Genomic DNA, 18,471 nt, shown 5'->3' on the forward strand with positions numbered 1-18,471 from the left:
GAATGCAGCCCAGCTGTCAGTACAGATAGTTAATGGCCCTGGCTCATTTTTTATCACCATCCATACTGCTCTTAACTCAGACCATTGGCTGCTTTATCCTACCCATACCATTGTCATACCACAAAGAATTGGCTAAGAGCTGGACAGCAACAGCCATCCACGATGATGAGGGTCCCATTCTGGAGCGATCTGTATACCAAGCCTGCTCTACAACAAGTCCCTTACCCTCATGGAAAGGTGTGGTCTCTACCTCCATAGGTATAGGTTGTGTCAGTTTCCTCCACAACTTCTACTGGCCATAACGCAGTTTCCAATTCATTAGACAAAGGACTTGTAGACACAGTACTTCTCTGTTATGTATATGCTCCCCATTTAGACAGAGTGGGAGTCTGAGATACACCAGTTTCAGGCGTGGTTGTCCACATGCATAGCCAACCTAGAATGGGGTATGTTGTCCTTACCTTGGCTGTTCCTTTAATATCTTCAGTGGCCATCAGGGCAGAATACACAGCTGCAAACTGTTTCTCTGTCAGAGAGTAATGTATTTTAGCACCCTTCCAGAGCTGAGATCAGAATCCTATAGGCGTTCAGAACCAGTCTTGTCTCTGCCACAAATCCCATCCTGACCCTTCTTGGGTCATATGTACATCTAATTCAAAATGCTTAGTGGAGTCAGCCACTTGCGAAGGCTGCACTTGCTGTATTGCCTTCTTAATAGCAGAGTAAGCTTGTTCTACCTCTTCAGTCCAATCTTGAGGAGCTCCTTTCTTTAATAATGCATACAGTGGGCATGCCATTTGGGCCATATGGAGTACAAAAACTCTCCAATACCCCAAAAGTCCCAAATCATCCTGTAGCTGAGCTACTGTTGTGGGCCAGAGTTATGCCTGTATCTTATCTATAACAGCTTTTGGAATGACTCAACCCATGTCCTTGCACATTGGTTGTGTTCATGGCCCACCTACATTGTTCCAAATGGCCCAACAGTGTTGGAGCTGCTTGGGTTAAATCTGCAAGAGAATCAGAGGTTAGTAAGACATCATCAATATAATGAAATATTGTAATCATGCTGGGCCTAGTCCACTTGGCTAGGTCCCCAGCCACCGAACCATGATGGATAGTTGGGCGATGCAGATAACCTTGGAGCAACAATTGAAAAGTTCATTGTCTTCCTTCCCAGGCAAAGGCAAACTGTTCTTGGATATCAGCCAAGAGAAAAAAAGCATTTTCAAAGTCCACTACAAAATGACAAGTTCCCAGCTGAGTCTGCAGCTGATCTATCAATCTTGAACTGAAGGCACAGACACATGCAAAGGAGGTACTACTTTGTTTAGTTCCCAATAGTCCACAGTTGTTCTCCAAGTACCAACAGGTTTTCTCACTGTGCACCCTGGAAACTTATCAGGGTTGCCATGTAACAGGTTACCTTCTGCACCAGTGTCCACAAATGCTAACACATACTGCACTTTTATTATCCGCCCCAAGGTCTCACAACAGTAGGAGCCAAGCAGTTAGGGGTTCATTTTCTGATGAACGACACGTTGTGCAAGGAGATGCACAGGTTCTCCTAACTCACCCTCAGGGTTGTCATCATCCTCAGCTTCAGAAACAGAGGTGTCCTGTTGCTGTACTGCAGTGTCCACCATGTTTGTCTTTTGGGTTGGCTCTCAAAAGCCGTGCTGCATATTGGAGTGCCTGGTCTATGTTGGCTCACAGTGCAGTGAGCAGGAGCCAGTCCATCTAGCCAGCCACACACCAGGACTCCTCATCTTTCACTACAGAGCTCAATACCTTGAGAGCTTTCTTTGTGCTCTTGGGGACCCATCCTCTAGGTCCTATATTTCCAGGGGAGCCCATGCCCACAGGAACACTGCCACCAGGTACCATATGCTTGAGGGCAGCCACATTTCCTCCCCTTCCCTAGGGGCTTGTGGCTCCCTTACCTGCTCATCCTGCCAGACTACACCAATTGTTGGGCTGGATCTTCTGTCCTTTCCTGTGCAGGTTATGAGTCAGGTAATTGAAAGAAGATTCTGGCAGCTTTATGCAAGGGTAGACATACCTTATTCTTCAGATGTGAGCTTCAGACATGCTTTATTCTCAGACATGACCTCTAGCTCTACTCCACTGACCATCCATGCTCTTCTGTACTTCCATGCTCGGCTGACCAGAAGTTCAGAGCAGTTACCTTTCTACTCTCCGTACATAACAGTGGCCATAAGCCAAGCATCACAGAATTACAGCAATCATGCTGAATCAGTAAATGGGCACATATGAGCAGTTACACTACTTTTATAACTTGTTTCTAGTGAATGTGCTGGATCTTGCCCATGTGTAACAGATGTGAGGCAAGTGAGTTTGATTAAACTTTTCTATTCTCCTTACAGGAGGGCTCTTCTAAATTAAAAGAGACTTAAGAAATGTAACAACCAAAAGTACCACAAATCTTGACTTTAATAATCCAACTGTGAAGGCATTTTTTCACTTTTAATTACACAAACACATTCTGATTCCTCCAATTTTATAGTATATGCATGTATTAAAATAATACTGTACCCCACAATGATGTATTTTTTAATGTTACAATTTAAAAAATAAAACAAATTTATAAAAAGAACAAAGCAACTTAAAAATGACATCCTGTGAACATTCAGGTTCCTCTTATCTTATCTTTTCACCTATTGGTTTGAACATAACATGATTATTTCAATTATTAATTGAAGTTTGCAAAACAACGACTTTATTTTAATTCTAACATTACATATACACAGGTAATTTAAAAATAGAATTAAAAGATAATGTGAATCTTTCCATTAACTTTTTGAAGATCCCTGATACTATACTATATATTACATGTTTATGTATGTATATATATGGAATTTTATGGTATACGAGACCTTTCTATCATCAACTGAGGCTATTTGGTTATTCTGAAATATGGTTCATATAGAAAAGAAAGGATGAGTACTTAATTCTTTCCCTTTAATTACAATTTTCTGTGTAAGGAGTGGGTATACTGTTTAATCTCAGTGATAACAGACGAATGAGTTTTTAGTCTGTTTTGTTATGTTTGCATTCTCTCTCTCTCTTTTTGATATTTAATTATGAGCTAATGGAATTGTAAATATTCAGCTTTGATTAATTGAAGTCATTGTTATTTTTTATACTCAAATTTTCTTTTGGCCATTGGAGAGCCCTGCAGTTGGTGTCCTGTGTTCTTTTGACTTTACCTCACTGATCTCTGATAATATTATCACTTTACACCACATAAAATCTCCAAGATTTTATATATTTTATCTCCCATATCTGGGAGCAGCCACTTCACCAAGGAGTCCTGATTCCTTTTAGGGAATGGTATTTAGAGACCAAAAATGGCACTGTGTGTACCTCCAAGGGCCTGTCCCTCCACACAAACTAAAAAATTCAGTAAAAATGATCATAATCAACTCAGATCAAACTCTGAAAAAGTCAAACGACTACAGTATCCAAGGACACAAAGAAAAGGTACATGTTTAGGTGATGGATATGCTGTCTACCCTAAGTGAGTCATTGTATAATGTATGCATGTATTGAAACAATACTGTATCCCACAGATATGTACAATTAAAACTTTTTAAAATGCTATGATTAAAAAAATGAATTACAAAAAAGAAAAAGACAATTCAAAAATAGTGGAAAAGCTTTCTGTGTTTTTTTTGCCCTTGCCCACACCCCATCCCTGGCTTGGCAGTGGTCTTGAAGATGGCAGGCTGTATTCCCAGTACGGGAACTTTGTCTCTGCTTCCAGAGGAAGCAGAGCAGGCCTTAGTCTCAAAGAATTGTGCTTGTCTATTTTAACCTGTCTGGAGGATACCTGAAGATCTGAAACAGGCACTTGTCCTGGTTTCCATCTAATGCAGAACATACACATGGGGCATTCTGTGCAAATGAAAAGACTACAGTTAAGGCAAAACATAAGGCACTAAATACCTAGGAGAAAAAGCTTCAAGCTTTTCTTAGGAAAATTAGGCATTCAAAACACCCATGCATATTGAAGAATATAGAAAGCCATGTGCATGCCCAGGGCAGGAAACACACTCTAGAAAGATCTAAGAATAAATTGAGTTTTCACATCTGTTTGATTTCTGTATTAGTGCAAGCTGAAATTTATAAGGCGTAGTAGTAAATGGGTTAGCTAAGCATTGAAGGAGTGCCCAAGAACAGAGACATCTGCAGACTGAGGAGATCCTTCTTTCCTTCCTTCCTTCCTTTGCTCTTTCTTCCTTCCTCCCTCCTTCTCTCCCTCCCTCATTCTTTCTCCTCTCTCCCCCATCCAGCCAGCCCCCTTAGTCCTGCAGACCAAAAGTAGTGTTTGCAGAGATATTTAGACTATGACATATTCAGCCAAAAAGCCAGTGGACAACTTGGCTATGTTCTAGTGAGACTATTCATTCATCTCTTAAGCCCACTGTGAGTAAAGGGGAGTTGGTTTGGTCAGGCCCGCTCGCCTCATTTCCAGCTGGGTATGATTCAGCACATCCATCGTAAACAAGTTAGGTAAAAGTAGATTTAGTGCACATGCACGCCTGTGTACCACTTGGCTTGTTGCCATTTTTGTGTACTTTAGTATGGAAGGCAGCGGCTCTGAGCCTCTGGTCGGTGAAGCTTGTATCTGAAGAATAAAGCATGTCCACTTTGCCGGTGGTTGCTCAGTTTTTCTTTTGCTTATCTGACTCAAGATCTGCATAGGATGGGGTAGAGGGGCCTGTGATCCAGCCCAACAATTGGCCTAGTTTTGGAAGGATGAGCAGGTAAGGGAGCCATGAGCCCCTCTGGAGGGGGAAGAGATGTGGCTGGCCTCAAGCGTGTGGTACCTGGTGGCAGCATTCCTGTGGACTTGGGCTCCACTGGAAACATGACACCAAGTGGATGGGTCCCCCGCGAGCGTAGAGGAAGCTCTCAGGGTACTGAGCTCCATGGTGAAGGATGAGGAGTCCCAGAGGATGGCTGGCCGGATTGGCTGGTTGTGGTTTGCTGTACTGCAAGCCAGTATGGACCAGGTACTCCATGAGGCAGCACAGCAAAAGGCACACATGCTGGAGAATGAAGTACAGCGACAGGACACCTGTTTCTGAAGCTGAGGATGAGTTGGGAGAACCTGCGCATCTCCTTGCATGACCTACTGTGCATCAGAAAATGATCCCCTAGCTGTTTGGCTCGTATGGTTGTGGGACCTAGGGGTGGATGATAAATGTACTGTGTGTGTTAGCATTTGTGAACACCAGTGTGGAGCATGGTATAATCTGAGCATGGCAGCCAAGATGAGTTTCCAGGGGCCAGAGTGAGTGTTGATGGCTAAGGAGGACGTTCTATTACAGTCAAACCTGTGTCTTTGCTGCTGAGAATTGGATGATTGCCCCCTCATGTATATATGCTCTGTATGTATCCCCTGCAGCTGAATGCATCTTGGGTGTGGATGTGCCTTATGGGCTGCACCTGCAGATGACAATTGGGGAATTCCTGTTGTGGATGTGGACGGTGAAGCTTGTGTAATGGGGACATGGTGAGCATGACCCACGGGTGTTACCCAGGCCAAGATGTGTGGTCAATGTGAAGCAATGTTGCCTGCTGGGAGGATGTGTGGAGATAGGTGCCACTATATTGGAGTTAGAAAAGGTCGGCATCATTCATTCCACACACAGTCCCTTTAACACCCTGGTATGGCCGGTGATAAAACCTGATGGCACCTGGAGGATGACTGTGGACTCTCAGGAACTTAACAAAGTAGCGCGTCCTTTGCATGCAGCTGTGCCTTTGGTTCACAACTTGACGCATCAGCTGACAGCTCAGCTAGGAACTTAACATTATGTACTGGACCTTGCAAATGCTTTTTTCTCTATCCCAATATCAGCTGATAGTCAAGATCAATTTGCCTTCACCTGGGAGGGAAGGCACCGGACTTTTCAGGTGTTACTCCAGGGCTACCTGCATAGCCCAACCATCTGTCATGGTTTAGTGGCTGGCGAACTAGCCAAGTGGACTATGCCCAGCATGGTTACAATGTTTCATTAAATAGATGATGACTGACTAACCTCTGATTCTCTTGCAGATTTAACCAAGGAGGCTCCAACGCTGCTAGGTCATTTCGAACAATATGAGTGGGCCGTATATAAGGGTCTTACCCTTTGGATGTCTACTTGGAAGTATCAGTGGTGACTGATAGGTCACAGACCCCTGTGGGGACAAGCTGTGTCACAAGAGTTATGAGAATTAGGACATGGAAAGGAAGTAAGTCTTTTCCATGTCATAAGACATTTCCCCTCAGCCAGTCCAGGCAACAATGAAGCTGATGCACTGGCTAAGGTAAGATGGCTGGAGAGAGCTCCAGCAGCTGATGTAGCTGGGTAGCTATACTGGAGATTACAGCATGCTGGCTACAGGACTGTGTGGTCAATAGCCCTCCAGGTGTCACGTAAACCCGAGAATGCTGCATGCTAGCTGCAAGATTCTGTGGTCAATGGCTCACCATGTGCCACATTAACCCAAGAGAGAATGCCCCTAATGGGTAGATGTAGCCTTGATGGCTTGCCAGGTGCCACATGCAGATAGGCATAAAACCTGAGAGGAGGATGCTCCTAGCATGGTGGCAGGTGGATCTTGTGGTATCACTTCCAAAGTCAGAGAACTACAGGTATATCTTCACAGCCATTGATACAGCTACTGGTCTTCTGTTTGTATGGTCTAGTAAGTCCCAGACCAGGTAAGCACTATTAAGGTGTTGAAGAGCCTTAAGGACATGTCATGGTCATAGAGAGTGATAATGGAACCCATTTTACTGGACATGAGGTACAGAAGTGGGCTTCTCAGTTGTCCATTCAGTGGAAGTTACATGTGCCGTATAATCCCCAGGCAGTGGGAATGATTGAACGGTACAATGGTCTTCTGAGAAGGGGACTAAAGCAATCTGCCCAACCCCCATCCCATCAAGGGGTGGATATGGCAGTTATGGCCAAAAGTCAGGAACTTAAACGAGAGACCTCGCAAGGGTGGGCCCTCTCCAGTGGAGTCTCTGTTGCATAGAGCTGCAGCACCTGTTCCTGCAACCATCCTTTCCAGGATGGTAAGCTGACATGTGTTCTGCCAGAGGGATGAGAACTCCCTCTATTGGTGCCAATAACCTTTTTGTCTTTTTGCTCATAGTATCGTGACTGCAGGCACCAGAGTCAACTGGACATATACATACATTCATGTGGCCAATGTGTCAGCTTGCTGAATGTGCACTGAGTTTCCTACCAGTGTGGCTGCAGGATTTCTGTGGATAATCACCCCAATGACAACTACTAACTTGACATGTATATGGGTGGGGTTTTCATGGCTAGTAGTTGAAAGGATAGAGGTTCAGGGACAAGCCTCAAGATGTATTGAACGTACAATAAGTATGAAGGTTATACAGATTCAAGGGTGAGTCATCCTCTCTAAGGGAACATTGCGGAAGATCTCAGACATGTAGATTGTATGGCGAGAGACCCTGAAGGGGTGGAGTGTGAGGAAAGTGGAGTTGGTTTGGTCGGGCCCTCCCTCTTGCCTCCTATCTGGCTGGGTATGATTCAGCACATCTGTTGTAAACAAGTTATGTAAAAGTAGAATTAGTGCACATGCGTGCCTGTGTACCACTCGGCTTGTTGCCATTTTTGTGTACTTTAGTATGGAAGGCAGCGGCTCTGAACCTCTGGTTAGCAGAGGTCACATCCGAAAAATGAAGCATGTCCACTTCGCTGGTGACTGCTCGGTTTTTCTTTCGCTTACCTGACTCAGGACCTGCACAGGATGGGGTAAAAGGGTCTGTGAACAAGCCTGACACCCATGGTTCCCTGTAAAACTCCAGGCAATTTACTTCAGTAGTAAATATTTTTAAAGCAAATATTCATAAGTAGGTTAGCTTAACTTCAGACCTACTTACAAAAATACTTATTGAGATATAATTCACACAGCATATAATACAAACATATAGTGTGCAGTTCAATTGTTTTTAATATTGTCACAATTTCTAACCATAACCACAGTTAATTTTAGAACATTTTGATTGCCTAACAAACAAACCAAACAAACAAAATACCCCTGTTCTCTTTAGCTATTACCCTTTGTTCACCTCCCAACCCCCAGACACCTCCCAACCCCCTTTGTTCACCTCCCAACCCCCACTTCTTGTGCATAGAAGATTCTTTTATGTTGTAGCATGAATCAGTACTTCATTGCTTTTTATGGGTGAATACTATTCCATTGAATGGATATACATATTTTGCTTAGCCAGTCCTCCACTGATGGACATTTGGGTGGTTTCTACCTTTTGGCTACCATGCATAATGCTGCTATAAGCATTCATGTACAAGTTTCTACATGAACATACATTTTGGGGGGTAGGGATATAAAACTGGAAGTGGAATTGCTGGGTTATATGGTAACTCTGTGTTTAATCTTTTGAGGAACTGACAGACTGTTTTCCAAAGTGGCTGCACCATCTTAAATCCCGCCAGTAGTGCATGTGGATTTTGATTTTTCTACATTCTCAACAACATCCATGATTACCTGACTCTTTGATTCTAGATATTCTAGTGGGTGTGTAGTAGTATCTCACTGCAGTTTTGATTTTCATTTCCCTGATGCCTAACGTGATGTCCAGCAACTGTTCATGTGCTTATAGGAATTTATATATCTTCTCAGAAGAATTGCCTATTTAGACATTTTGCCCATTTTTTTAAAAGGGTATCTTTTTATTATTGAGTTATGAGAGTTGTTTATATATGCTAAATGTAAGCCCTGTATCAGATATATTGAAAATATTTTCTGTCATTCTGTGTGTTGTCTTTCCACTTTTTTGAAAGTGAGAGCTCCTTTTCAACCTGCCTCTGCAACCTCTCAGAAACCAACATTCTGGTAGCCACTGCCTTTTTGTTTCCAGACCATAACCAAATTATCACCCTTTAAACTGTTACTTTCATCTTTCTCATTTTCTGGTTTTTTTCTCTGTAACTTTTAAAAACTAGAGGAACCTAGCCTGGGAGGATAAAGACATTGCTTTCTTATTCAGAGTCCCTGACCTTGACTTGCTTTATAGCTTTGGCAAATTATTTCATCTATTTAGGTCTAAAATTCTAGTTTTCTAAAATAAGCATAATTACTGCCATGCTTGCTTTCTATAAATGCCTAACTCTGATTTATCCTTCAGTTTTCAGTTAAATGTAACTTTCTCAATAAGATAATGCATGTTTATCTTATGAATTCCCACAATTATAATTAATTAATTGTAACTAATAATATATTAATTGCAATTTTAATGTCTATATCCTCAATTGTTTTAAAACACCCTAAAGATAGAAACAGGACATATCTGTTCTGTTCATCACTATATTTGGGGCTTATCACAGTTTCTAACACACAGTAACAGCTAAATAAAAGTGTTGGATTTGATGGATAGATGGATATCTTTAAGTATGTAGGCATGAAAATAGTTTGGGATCTTATTAAAAGGTTCTATGGAATCGAAAGATTTCCTATAATTAACATTTGATCCTCTAATCACAGAAGATACTCATATACATAATAATCACTAATATTAGCTAATAATGAAATCCCCAGATTTCTCATATGCTATGGTTTAGAATTACCTTTCACATTTTAAAAATATATTTCAGGAAATAACTATCTTAAAATAAAATAAAGAAGTTGCCCAATGTGAAAAGGAATCCTATTTACAGCCCTTGACTCAACTCCTATATTTTCATACCTTATAGTGAGCACAGATAATAGGACACATATAACTCACCAGGCCAGAACAGAAGCATGACAAACTATATTCTTCTCACAAGTGATCTTTCTGACTGGTTTACTTTCCTTTGGGAAAAAGCACCTGGAAAGGGTTATTGTTTATTTCTATTTTACTAGATAGTGTTCTAAAAACCAGAGTAATTATTAGCACTCTGGGTGGAATAAAATAAAGTATAACCTTTTTGTTTGTTTGTTTGTTTGTTTTTATTTTTTATTTTTTTTACTATCTGCTAAATGCCAGACACTGTGTGCTATGGTTTACAGATCCAATCACTAATTCTCAAAACAACCTTCAAGAAAATATTGTTATCAAATGATGAATTCAAGACTCGGAGAGGCTGTGCTTTCTAAATTCATATAACTAATAAGTGACTAAGTGAACCAGGATTTAAACACAGATAAAAGTGATTTCAAAAAACATGTTTTTCTCTACTGCACTGATGTTGGAGGTAGGGTCCAGGGAGCTGACAACCGGCCTCAACCCACCCAGTCCCCTTACCAGGTTCTTGCCTCCACTACAGGAAAGAAGTCAAGGGCAAAGTCACAGTAGAAAGTGAGAACAAGTTTAATTAAATAGTTAAGAAATACAGGTTCCATGGAGAGACTGTGGCATGTTCCAGAGACTGAGCAGGGCCCACACCAAGTTTAACACAAAAGTAAGTTCAGTATAGACATCAAGTCTAACACAAAAGCCAGGAAAACATACTTAAAGTTCAGTACAGAGTGCAGACTGGCTCAAGAGAATGTGCAACTGCTTACTGAAAGTAAGGTAGATACAAATTAAATTATACACACCTCTGCCAGCTGAGTGCAATTGTCACTACGAAAGAGCCTGCCTTTGGCTGGGAATCAGCTTTTATAGAATTTTTATGTAGTGAATATTCAATTAAGGGGGTGGTTCCCTGTTATATGCACCAGAATGTTCTGTGCTCTCTATTGAGCCTGTCCAGCCACTAGATTGCATAAGCCAGCCCCTTGTCTCATTTTCCCCTTGTTGGTGCTAATAATAGATTTAACTGGCAGCAGTTACTTTCCTCCAGGGGAGAGCTCAGAGGAGGGGGCCTGAGACCTCAGGGAATGGCTGGAAACACAGAGGCATGTCCTGAAACCTGAGCCCAGGAAAACTGAGCACATTCTGAATCAACACCAGTATCTTCTGCATGAAATGATTGTAAGTGGTACATAAAAAATTATCTTTTTGCTCTAAATTTTATTTAACACATATTATTGTTTAGGACATGACTAAATATATCTATATTAAATCAAGTAACAGTCCCTGTAACACTGAAAGCTAGTCAGCACTTGCCCCAGCTCCACGGTCTCATGTAGAAAAGCCTTGAATGCCTGATTTCTCATCATCTCTGGCCCCTAGTAATCGCTAGGGTCACCATATCCTCAGCCTCAACCTTGACCTGCCCCACTACCACTCACCCCAATATCCCTGTTCTCTTTAGCTGCCTTCTCATAGCCTGCTTGATCTCCTTGTTGCGCAAGCTGTAGATGAAGGGGTTGAGGAAGGGTGTAAGCACTGAGTAGACCACTGCCAGGGCCCGGTCGTAGTCCAGCGAGTAGCTCTTCTTCAGCCGCACATACATGAAGAGGATGCTCCCATAGAAAATAAGAACCACAGTGAGGTGAGAGGCACACGTGGAGAAGGCCTTCCTCTTGCCCTCAGCTGAGGGAATCCGGAGCACTGTGCGAACAATCTGCACATAAGAGCTGAGGATCAGCAGGAAAGTGGCCAGGATCTTGCAGGAGTTTACAACGAAGTCCACCAGGACATTGACAGATGTGTCTGTACAAGCCAAGCTCAGCACAGGAGGGAAATCACAAAAGATGTGCTGGATACGATTGGGGCCACAGAAAGGAAGGAAGGAGACCAAGGAAATTTCAGCCACTGGCCCAGCCAAGCCTGCCAGCCAACAGCCAACAGCAATCTTGACACAGACTGTTGGGGTCATGAGGATGGGGTAGTGGAGGGGCCGGCAGATGGCTAAGTACCTGTCATAAGCCATAGCTGTCAGGAGGTAGCACTCGGTAGCTCCAAGCGAATGAAAAAAATAAATCTGCAGGAGGCATCCAGAGAATGAAATGGTCTTCTTCTCACTCAGCAAGTTCACCAGCATCTTGGGGATGGTGGTAGCTGTGTACCCAAGCTCCAAGAAGGAGAGAATGCTGACAAAGTGGTACATGGGTGTGTGGAGCCTGGGGTCCAGGCGGACCACCAGGAATATCAGCACATTTCCCAGTATAGTAGTGAGATAAGTGAGTAGTAACAAGAGGAAGAGACACGTCTGGACACCCTGGACATGGGGGAAGCCCAAGATGATGAATTCTGTTACCTGGCTCCAGTTCCCAGTGAGCATTGCTCAACATTCAAGTTCCTAGAATGTGAAGTATGGAAGGATAGGGAAGAAAGTTAAGACATAGAAGTCCTTACAAGAAGGCAACCTTGAAAGCACTTTTGCCGTCCCCAGCCTGCTTCTAGTGTAAAATTCTCCCAGTTAATTCTTTGAGAAGTCTGCATTTCCGTTCCAGCCCTCCTTACCCTCCTGTCAACAGCCTCCTTCAGAGTATCCACACTTATATTAAACAACAACAAAAAAAGTCCACCTTTATGATTAGACTTAAATGTTTTTACACAGCTCATTTTGGGCTCCCATGATCCATTCTGTTAACTAAGTTGTCTTGCTTAGTGTAATTTATATAGGATTTAGAAATTTAAGTATTCCACATCCATGGTATATATTACCATTTATACATAACTTTTTGTCTCAGTTAGCTTTTATACTCATAATGCAATGTGAGTGTACTAAACCAAGGACACACAATTTGAATTACATTTTCTGATTTCCCATTTCAATTTATTTTGTTCGACTTTCTGGCTACCAAAGAATCAATTCTTTTAAGCCTCTGTCTGGACAAACCGTTCCAGAAGCTCCCTGCCCATTAAGACAGTCCTGTCTGTTGTTGAAATGCTTCGTTGTGATAAAACTCTTCCTTCCATTGACATGAAATCTGACTTTCACCCATTCTTCTTAGTTTTGCTCTATTGAACAACCCTATTACTCTGATCCAGAGTCATGCTTTTAAATACTCTCTTCATTATCATAGAAATTTTGCTGTTTGCCAAACAGGTCCCTAGATTTAGTATTTAAACCTTTCTTTGCAGTGTACCCTCACTAGAAATGAGGGTATCCTAAGTCAGTCTGAAGACACCAGACAATTTTCTGGCTCAAATCCGTCACTTTCTTCCCTTGACCATCCAAGGTGAACACACATCTTTCCTGCTTCTAAATTCCTGGTAGAACTTCCTCACTGTTCTCTTAATTATATCCTGTCATTTACTGCAATTATTTTCCATGCATATTTCTTATCATCCCAAAGCAACTCTCTGTGAGCTATTTAAAATTAACAAAGAAAGTTTACTCTATATTCTACCTCCCAGTAGGATATTAGCACCATGTCTGATATATCCCGGTTATGATGGCTAATGAGAAAGATGGTGACAATTAAGATGACTTGGGCAGTGCCTGAGCTCATCAGCTACTCATCTCCTCCTTTGGTCTCCTGTCATTGGAGTCAATGCTCTTCCAAAACCTACCACATGTACAAATTAGCATTTATCTTATTTTCGTCCTTTGAAATTATATTTTATTCTCCTCACTCCAAGAAGCTTTAGAACAAACCCCTTGCATTGCTCTCTAGTTACCACAGTTGCATTAACCATAGGCTGTAATTATTCAGGGATAGGGTCAAAGAGCTGGGGGTTAGGAGGGTGATGCAAATTTAGAGATCACCTCATTCAGTCTTCATTTTGCAAAAGAGAAGCCTAGGATCCAGAAAGAGGAAATGATTTGCTCATAATCACACAATTAAAAGTATAGACAATTTGCTAATCCTGAGCCCAGACTCTTCACTATAGCATTTGAAAAGCAGTATATATGTTTTTTACTTTATTAAAAATAGTTTTTGTGTTGTAAATGATGTGTCCTGTGGCACTAATTATTCAATACCTCTTCCTATTTCTTAATGCTCTAGGTCTCTTCCCAGTGTTCCGACTAGGAAGCAACATGAGGATAAAAATGCCTTCCTGACAAAGACCTTACCCACAGCTTGATGGTGGGGAGAGCTCTGCTGGGACTTGACTCCGGGAGCCTGGCCACTGCTCAGAGTCCAGAATTGCAAGAGACCTGCCTGCTCACTTTCTACCTCTCATTTGTCATATTATATCTAGGCATGCCTGGGGCCTGGAGCAGTTAAAGTTTAGCACTTTGATGGAACCTGTGACAGTAAGTAAAACCACAAAACATTCTTCTCCCAAGACCAGAATCCTTGATGGGGTTCTTACAGAGGAAGAAGCCCCTGGGCCTACTGAGCAGGCCTCCTGGGGTTGCTACAGTGCTCTCTCAGGAGGGGAAGCTCATTCGCTAGTGTTCTTCATCATTGATTAGTTCACTACAACTGTAACTACCAGTGCAAGTTGTGACAGAAAATCTCTCAAGGCAACAATTTCCATCAGTGAAAAACAATAACTGTTGTGTGAACTCTCGGTTGAAATAGATCTCTGTATTATGTGACTTGGGAGAACACATGTACCTTCCAATTATGATAGAACATTTCCAAAATGTAACTGGCCTCTTTGGACCCTGAGAGCAAGAGGATAGGGACAGGCTTAGGACATAAACACTTCAAGGCAAACTCCCATTCACATCCACAGCAGTTTTATATGTGACGTTAGCCACCTCACTGAGCGCTTTATTTCAAAACTGCCAACTAGTAGATTTTAAATGTTCTCACCACAAAGAAGTGTTCAGTATGTAAGCTGATGAATATGTTAATTAGCTTGCTTTGATCATTCCACTATGTACATACTTATCAAAACATTAATCACATTGTATCTCAAATATATACAATTATTTGCCAGTTAAAAATAAAAATAATTAAAACATCAAGAGGATACCAACTTCTTCATATGAAAGTAACAATCAAATGTGATAATGAATGTGAAAAAATGTACTTACAAATGATGATATATTTTGTGAGAAGACAAATAATTTCTTCACTTTTCCAGTGTCACCCACACATTCAATGTTTTTCATCCATGTTTTTTCTTCTCTACCTCCTTATTTCTTCCTTGAAGAGTTTTTTTCAAACTGAGTTGCAAGGGTTATTTAATTTTTGTTTGTGGTAGATAGATTTTTACCTGGTAATTTATTTTTTGAGTCAAAGTATTATTTTATTCTTTGTTATAGATATATTTTAACCAATAATTTAATTTACTTAATGACTATAGGTTTATTAAGGTTTTACTAAATCTTTATAAGACAATTATGAGCTAAATGACCAACACTTTTAAAATTAAATATTTTCCCCTCTCTTTCATTTTCAATCACTTCTTTTCTGTGAACTAGAACATTCTCTATACTTAAAAGATCACCATTTCTGCTATCTCCCCTCCAACTGATATCCTATCTCTACTTGTGTGTGGGTAAATGTTTAACAACTAGCTTTTCCTTAGGAAAGATTCTCTTCCTGATCAAACTCTAGCCAGTCTCCTATGAGCCTTTCTCTTGACTAAGCCTCAATCTTGGCCTATAGAAACTATAGACTTTCACACAAATATTTCCACCCATCTCCTACTTTCCCCATATACACACCAAAAGTCTTAAACACTAACATAGTTTCTAACAGCTCAAGGCCATATCCCTAGGATAATCCTGGCCCCTCTTACAGTGCCTGCCTGAGAAAGTTCAAGGCTAACAAAATAATTTTCTGTTTGTCTTAGACAGCACCTAAGGGCCCCTGACCACCTTTTTCTTAGAGCATTTACTAAAAAGAACTTACAATTGTGAATCTTTCCTTCATCCCTTTGAGATGTATATATATTTCCTAAACTCAGGAGTTTCTCTCTCAAAGTACTTGAAAGCCATTCCTTTGAAATGTAATCATCAGAAATGATAGGGCTTGTCTCCAGATCTTTCTGGAAGGATAGAATTCAAATTTAGATGATTGCCAGCTAGTAGACATGACTGGCCTAATTGCATTCACACTGACCAACCCTTTATAATTTTTCACTTTCCTGACTCTACTGAGACCCCCTTTCACCCTCCCTACTCCCTCATTCTCCCTTAAAACACCCAGTCAACTTTGTACAAATCAAAGCTGAGTTCATCTCGTGCTGAACCCTCTTCCTTGTTGTAAATATAGAGTAAGGATTAAAATCTGTTCTTACCATTTTAACTAAGCCTCCAGCTTTGTTTATCTTCAACATCCCCTCTCCTTGAAAAAAGGGCCTGATTTGTAGCATTTGCTGATTTACATACTGTAGATAATCTACCACACCTGATTTCAAGCTAATGGTTCACAAAATTCCTGACAATTTAATAATCAGCTCTCAAAGCTGGTTTGAGCAGAATTTAACATTCAGCTCTTAAGAGCTGGTAAGATTGTCGCTAGCATGTGGCTGCCTATTTCTTTCATGGCATGACATATAGTAAACATGCAGTTCCATTGGCTTGCTCAATACTTACAGACCTCTCAACCCCTTGCAATGTCTTTTACCTCCACCTGTTTATAATGACAACATAACAGGTAAATTCAATGGTCTCTTCTTGCCAGTCATTTTCTCATATCTCTCTGCAGCATACAGCATTTTATTTTCTTATTTCTTGATACTGAACCCTCCTGGTATTTCTTCGTGGCCTCTTCCTTCACTACCTCCCTTATGAAGTCTCTCCTTTTAATACTGTACCTCAGTCTCTTAATGTGCTTAGTAAATTTCCCTACAACTTAGTCTCAACCTACCTTTTCAGATTAATAATAAACTCCCATGCAAGTACCCAGAATTTGATTAAAAACACACTACTTAGACTTTCACCTTTCACTTAGGGTATATAAAGCTAAAAACAAGATCGCTCCCATACTTATGTAAAAAACAAACAAACAAACAAAAAAAAAAACAGATCATCTAAAAACATTGTAGCTTTTCTTGAATCCATTAGAGACCTAAGTTCAAAAGGTAACCTAACTAACTCAAAAACTGAAGGAAAGACAATAGTGTCCAAGGAGACTTGGGGTATGAGAACTTGCTTACCTGAAACAGATGCCAAACATTGGGTTCCATAGAAGCAATAAGAAGCATGACGCTAAAATTTGTTAATGAATTGGTAAAGGCTAAGTATAATCTAGCATAAATATATAGCACTTACTACAGTCACTGACTCAAAGAAGGTTCACAGGAGTATTCTTCATAGACCACACTAAGTGATAGATTAGGAATAGGTTAAGAGCACTGAGACAGTCTCCATAATGGTGCAGGACTGGAGAATGGGATATAGAGATCTTTCTCTCCCATCTCACTGGAACAAAGCCTTAAGGCATTTGGGGAAGGACAGCATGCCCTACCACTCTTTAAGTACAGGTCAAGATATTTCAGTTGGTAGAAAGGAAAAGAAATGAAAACAAAAAAACAAACCTAGACCTACAAAAGAGTCATCCATATGTCTTAAGTTTAGGACATGAGAAATCTCCTATAGTAAGGAAAAGAACAAAATAAGTGAAAAGACTTCACCCCAGAGACCCAGGGATGTGAAAACTAAGACTGAACCAATACAAAAGAGAACACCGCTCACTCAACTCCCACAATTAGAAGTTGGGTTACAGTTGATAGGGGAGAATCAAGCACGTGAGGGATACCTTCTGAGAGACATAAATGCAAAGGGAAGACCAGAAGCTTAGAGTAGATCAGACAATGGGAAAAACCCTCTGACACACCAGTCACTGCCATAAATACAAGGTAATAGAGGATTTGTCATTTTGTGCTACATTGAGTGTAACATACAGCAACAAATCACATACTCATCTCAGCTCCTGACTAAATTGATTCAAATCTACAAAAGACATTGCAAAAGAAGAGGCATGCCCATTCGGAGGCATTAGTTTACCTCAGTCTCTACTGTACTACAAAATATGTCTGAGATATGAGATACATGTTTAAAACAAAAACATATGAGATACATGTATAAAAAGGGAAAAAAAAACCTAAAACACAATCAAGAGCAAAACAATTCACAGAACCAGATCCAAATTTAAAGCAAGTGTTGGAATTACCAAACTGGGAATTTAAGTATAATTAATATATTAAAGTTGTAGCAGAAAAAGTGAATGGCATGCATGATCAGCTGTGTAATGTCAGAAAATATATAGAAAATATAAGCATCAATTGGGGATGCTAAAAATTCAAAATTAGGTAACAGAGATGAAGAATGCTTTCAATCATCTCATCAGTAGACTTGCACAGAAAAAAATAGTGAACTTGAAGGTAAATCAATAGAGATCACTCAAACTTAAACACAAGAGTAAAAAGAGTAAAGAAAAGAGAACAGGGCATCCAGGAAAAATAGGGCGGTATACAATGGACTAATATAAATGTAAGTGTAATCCCAGAAAATGAAAAGAAAGAGCAGGATAAAAGATATATATGAAGAGCCTATGTTTGAGAATTTTCCAGAATTAATGATAGACAAACCAGTGATCCAGAGTGCTCAGAGAACATTAATTGGAGGAGAGAGGGAAGAACACCTATATACATCATATTCAAACTTCTGAAAACCAAAGACAATCTTGATATCAGAAAAAAAAAAAACCACACAGTATAGAGAAAGA

General features: G+C 40.7%; 1 protein-coding gene across 1 annotated transcript; it reads right to left on the bottom strand.

Moving 5' to 3' along the window:
- Positions 1 to 11,231: 11,231 nt before the first annotated feature.
- Positions 11,232 to 12,170, bottom strand: LOC134385243 (olfactory receptor 6N1). The gene has a single exon (XM_063107168.1). The coding sequence runs from the start codon at positions 12,168 to 12,170 to the stop codon at positions 11,232 to 11,234; it is 939 nt and encodes a 312-aa protein (XP_062963238.1).
- Between the last annotated feature and the right edge of the window lie 6,301 nt (positions 12,171 to 18,471).

Source organism: Cynocephalus volans, chromosome 8 (assembly GCF_027409185.1).
Source record: "Cynocephalus volans isolate mCynVol1 chromosome 8, mCynVol1.pri, whole genome shotgun sequence".
NCBI lineage: Eukaryota > Metazoa > Chordata > Mammalia > Dermoptera > Cynocephalidae > Cynocephalus > Cynocephalus volans.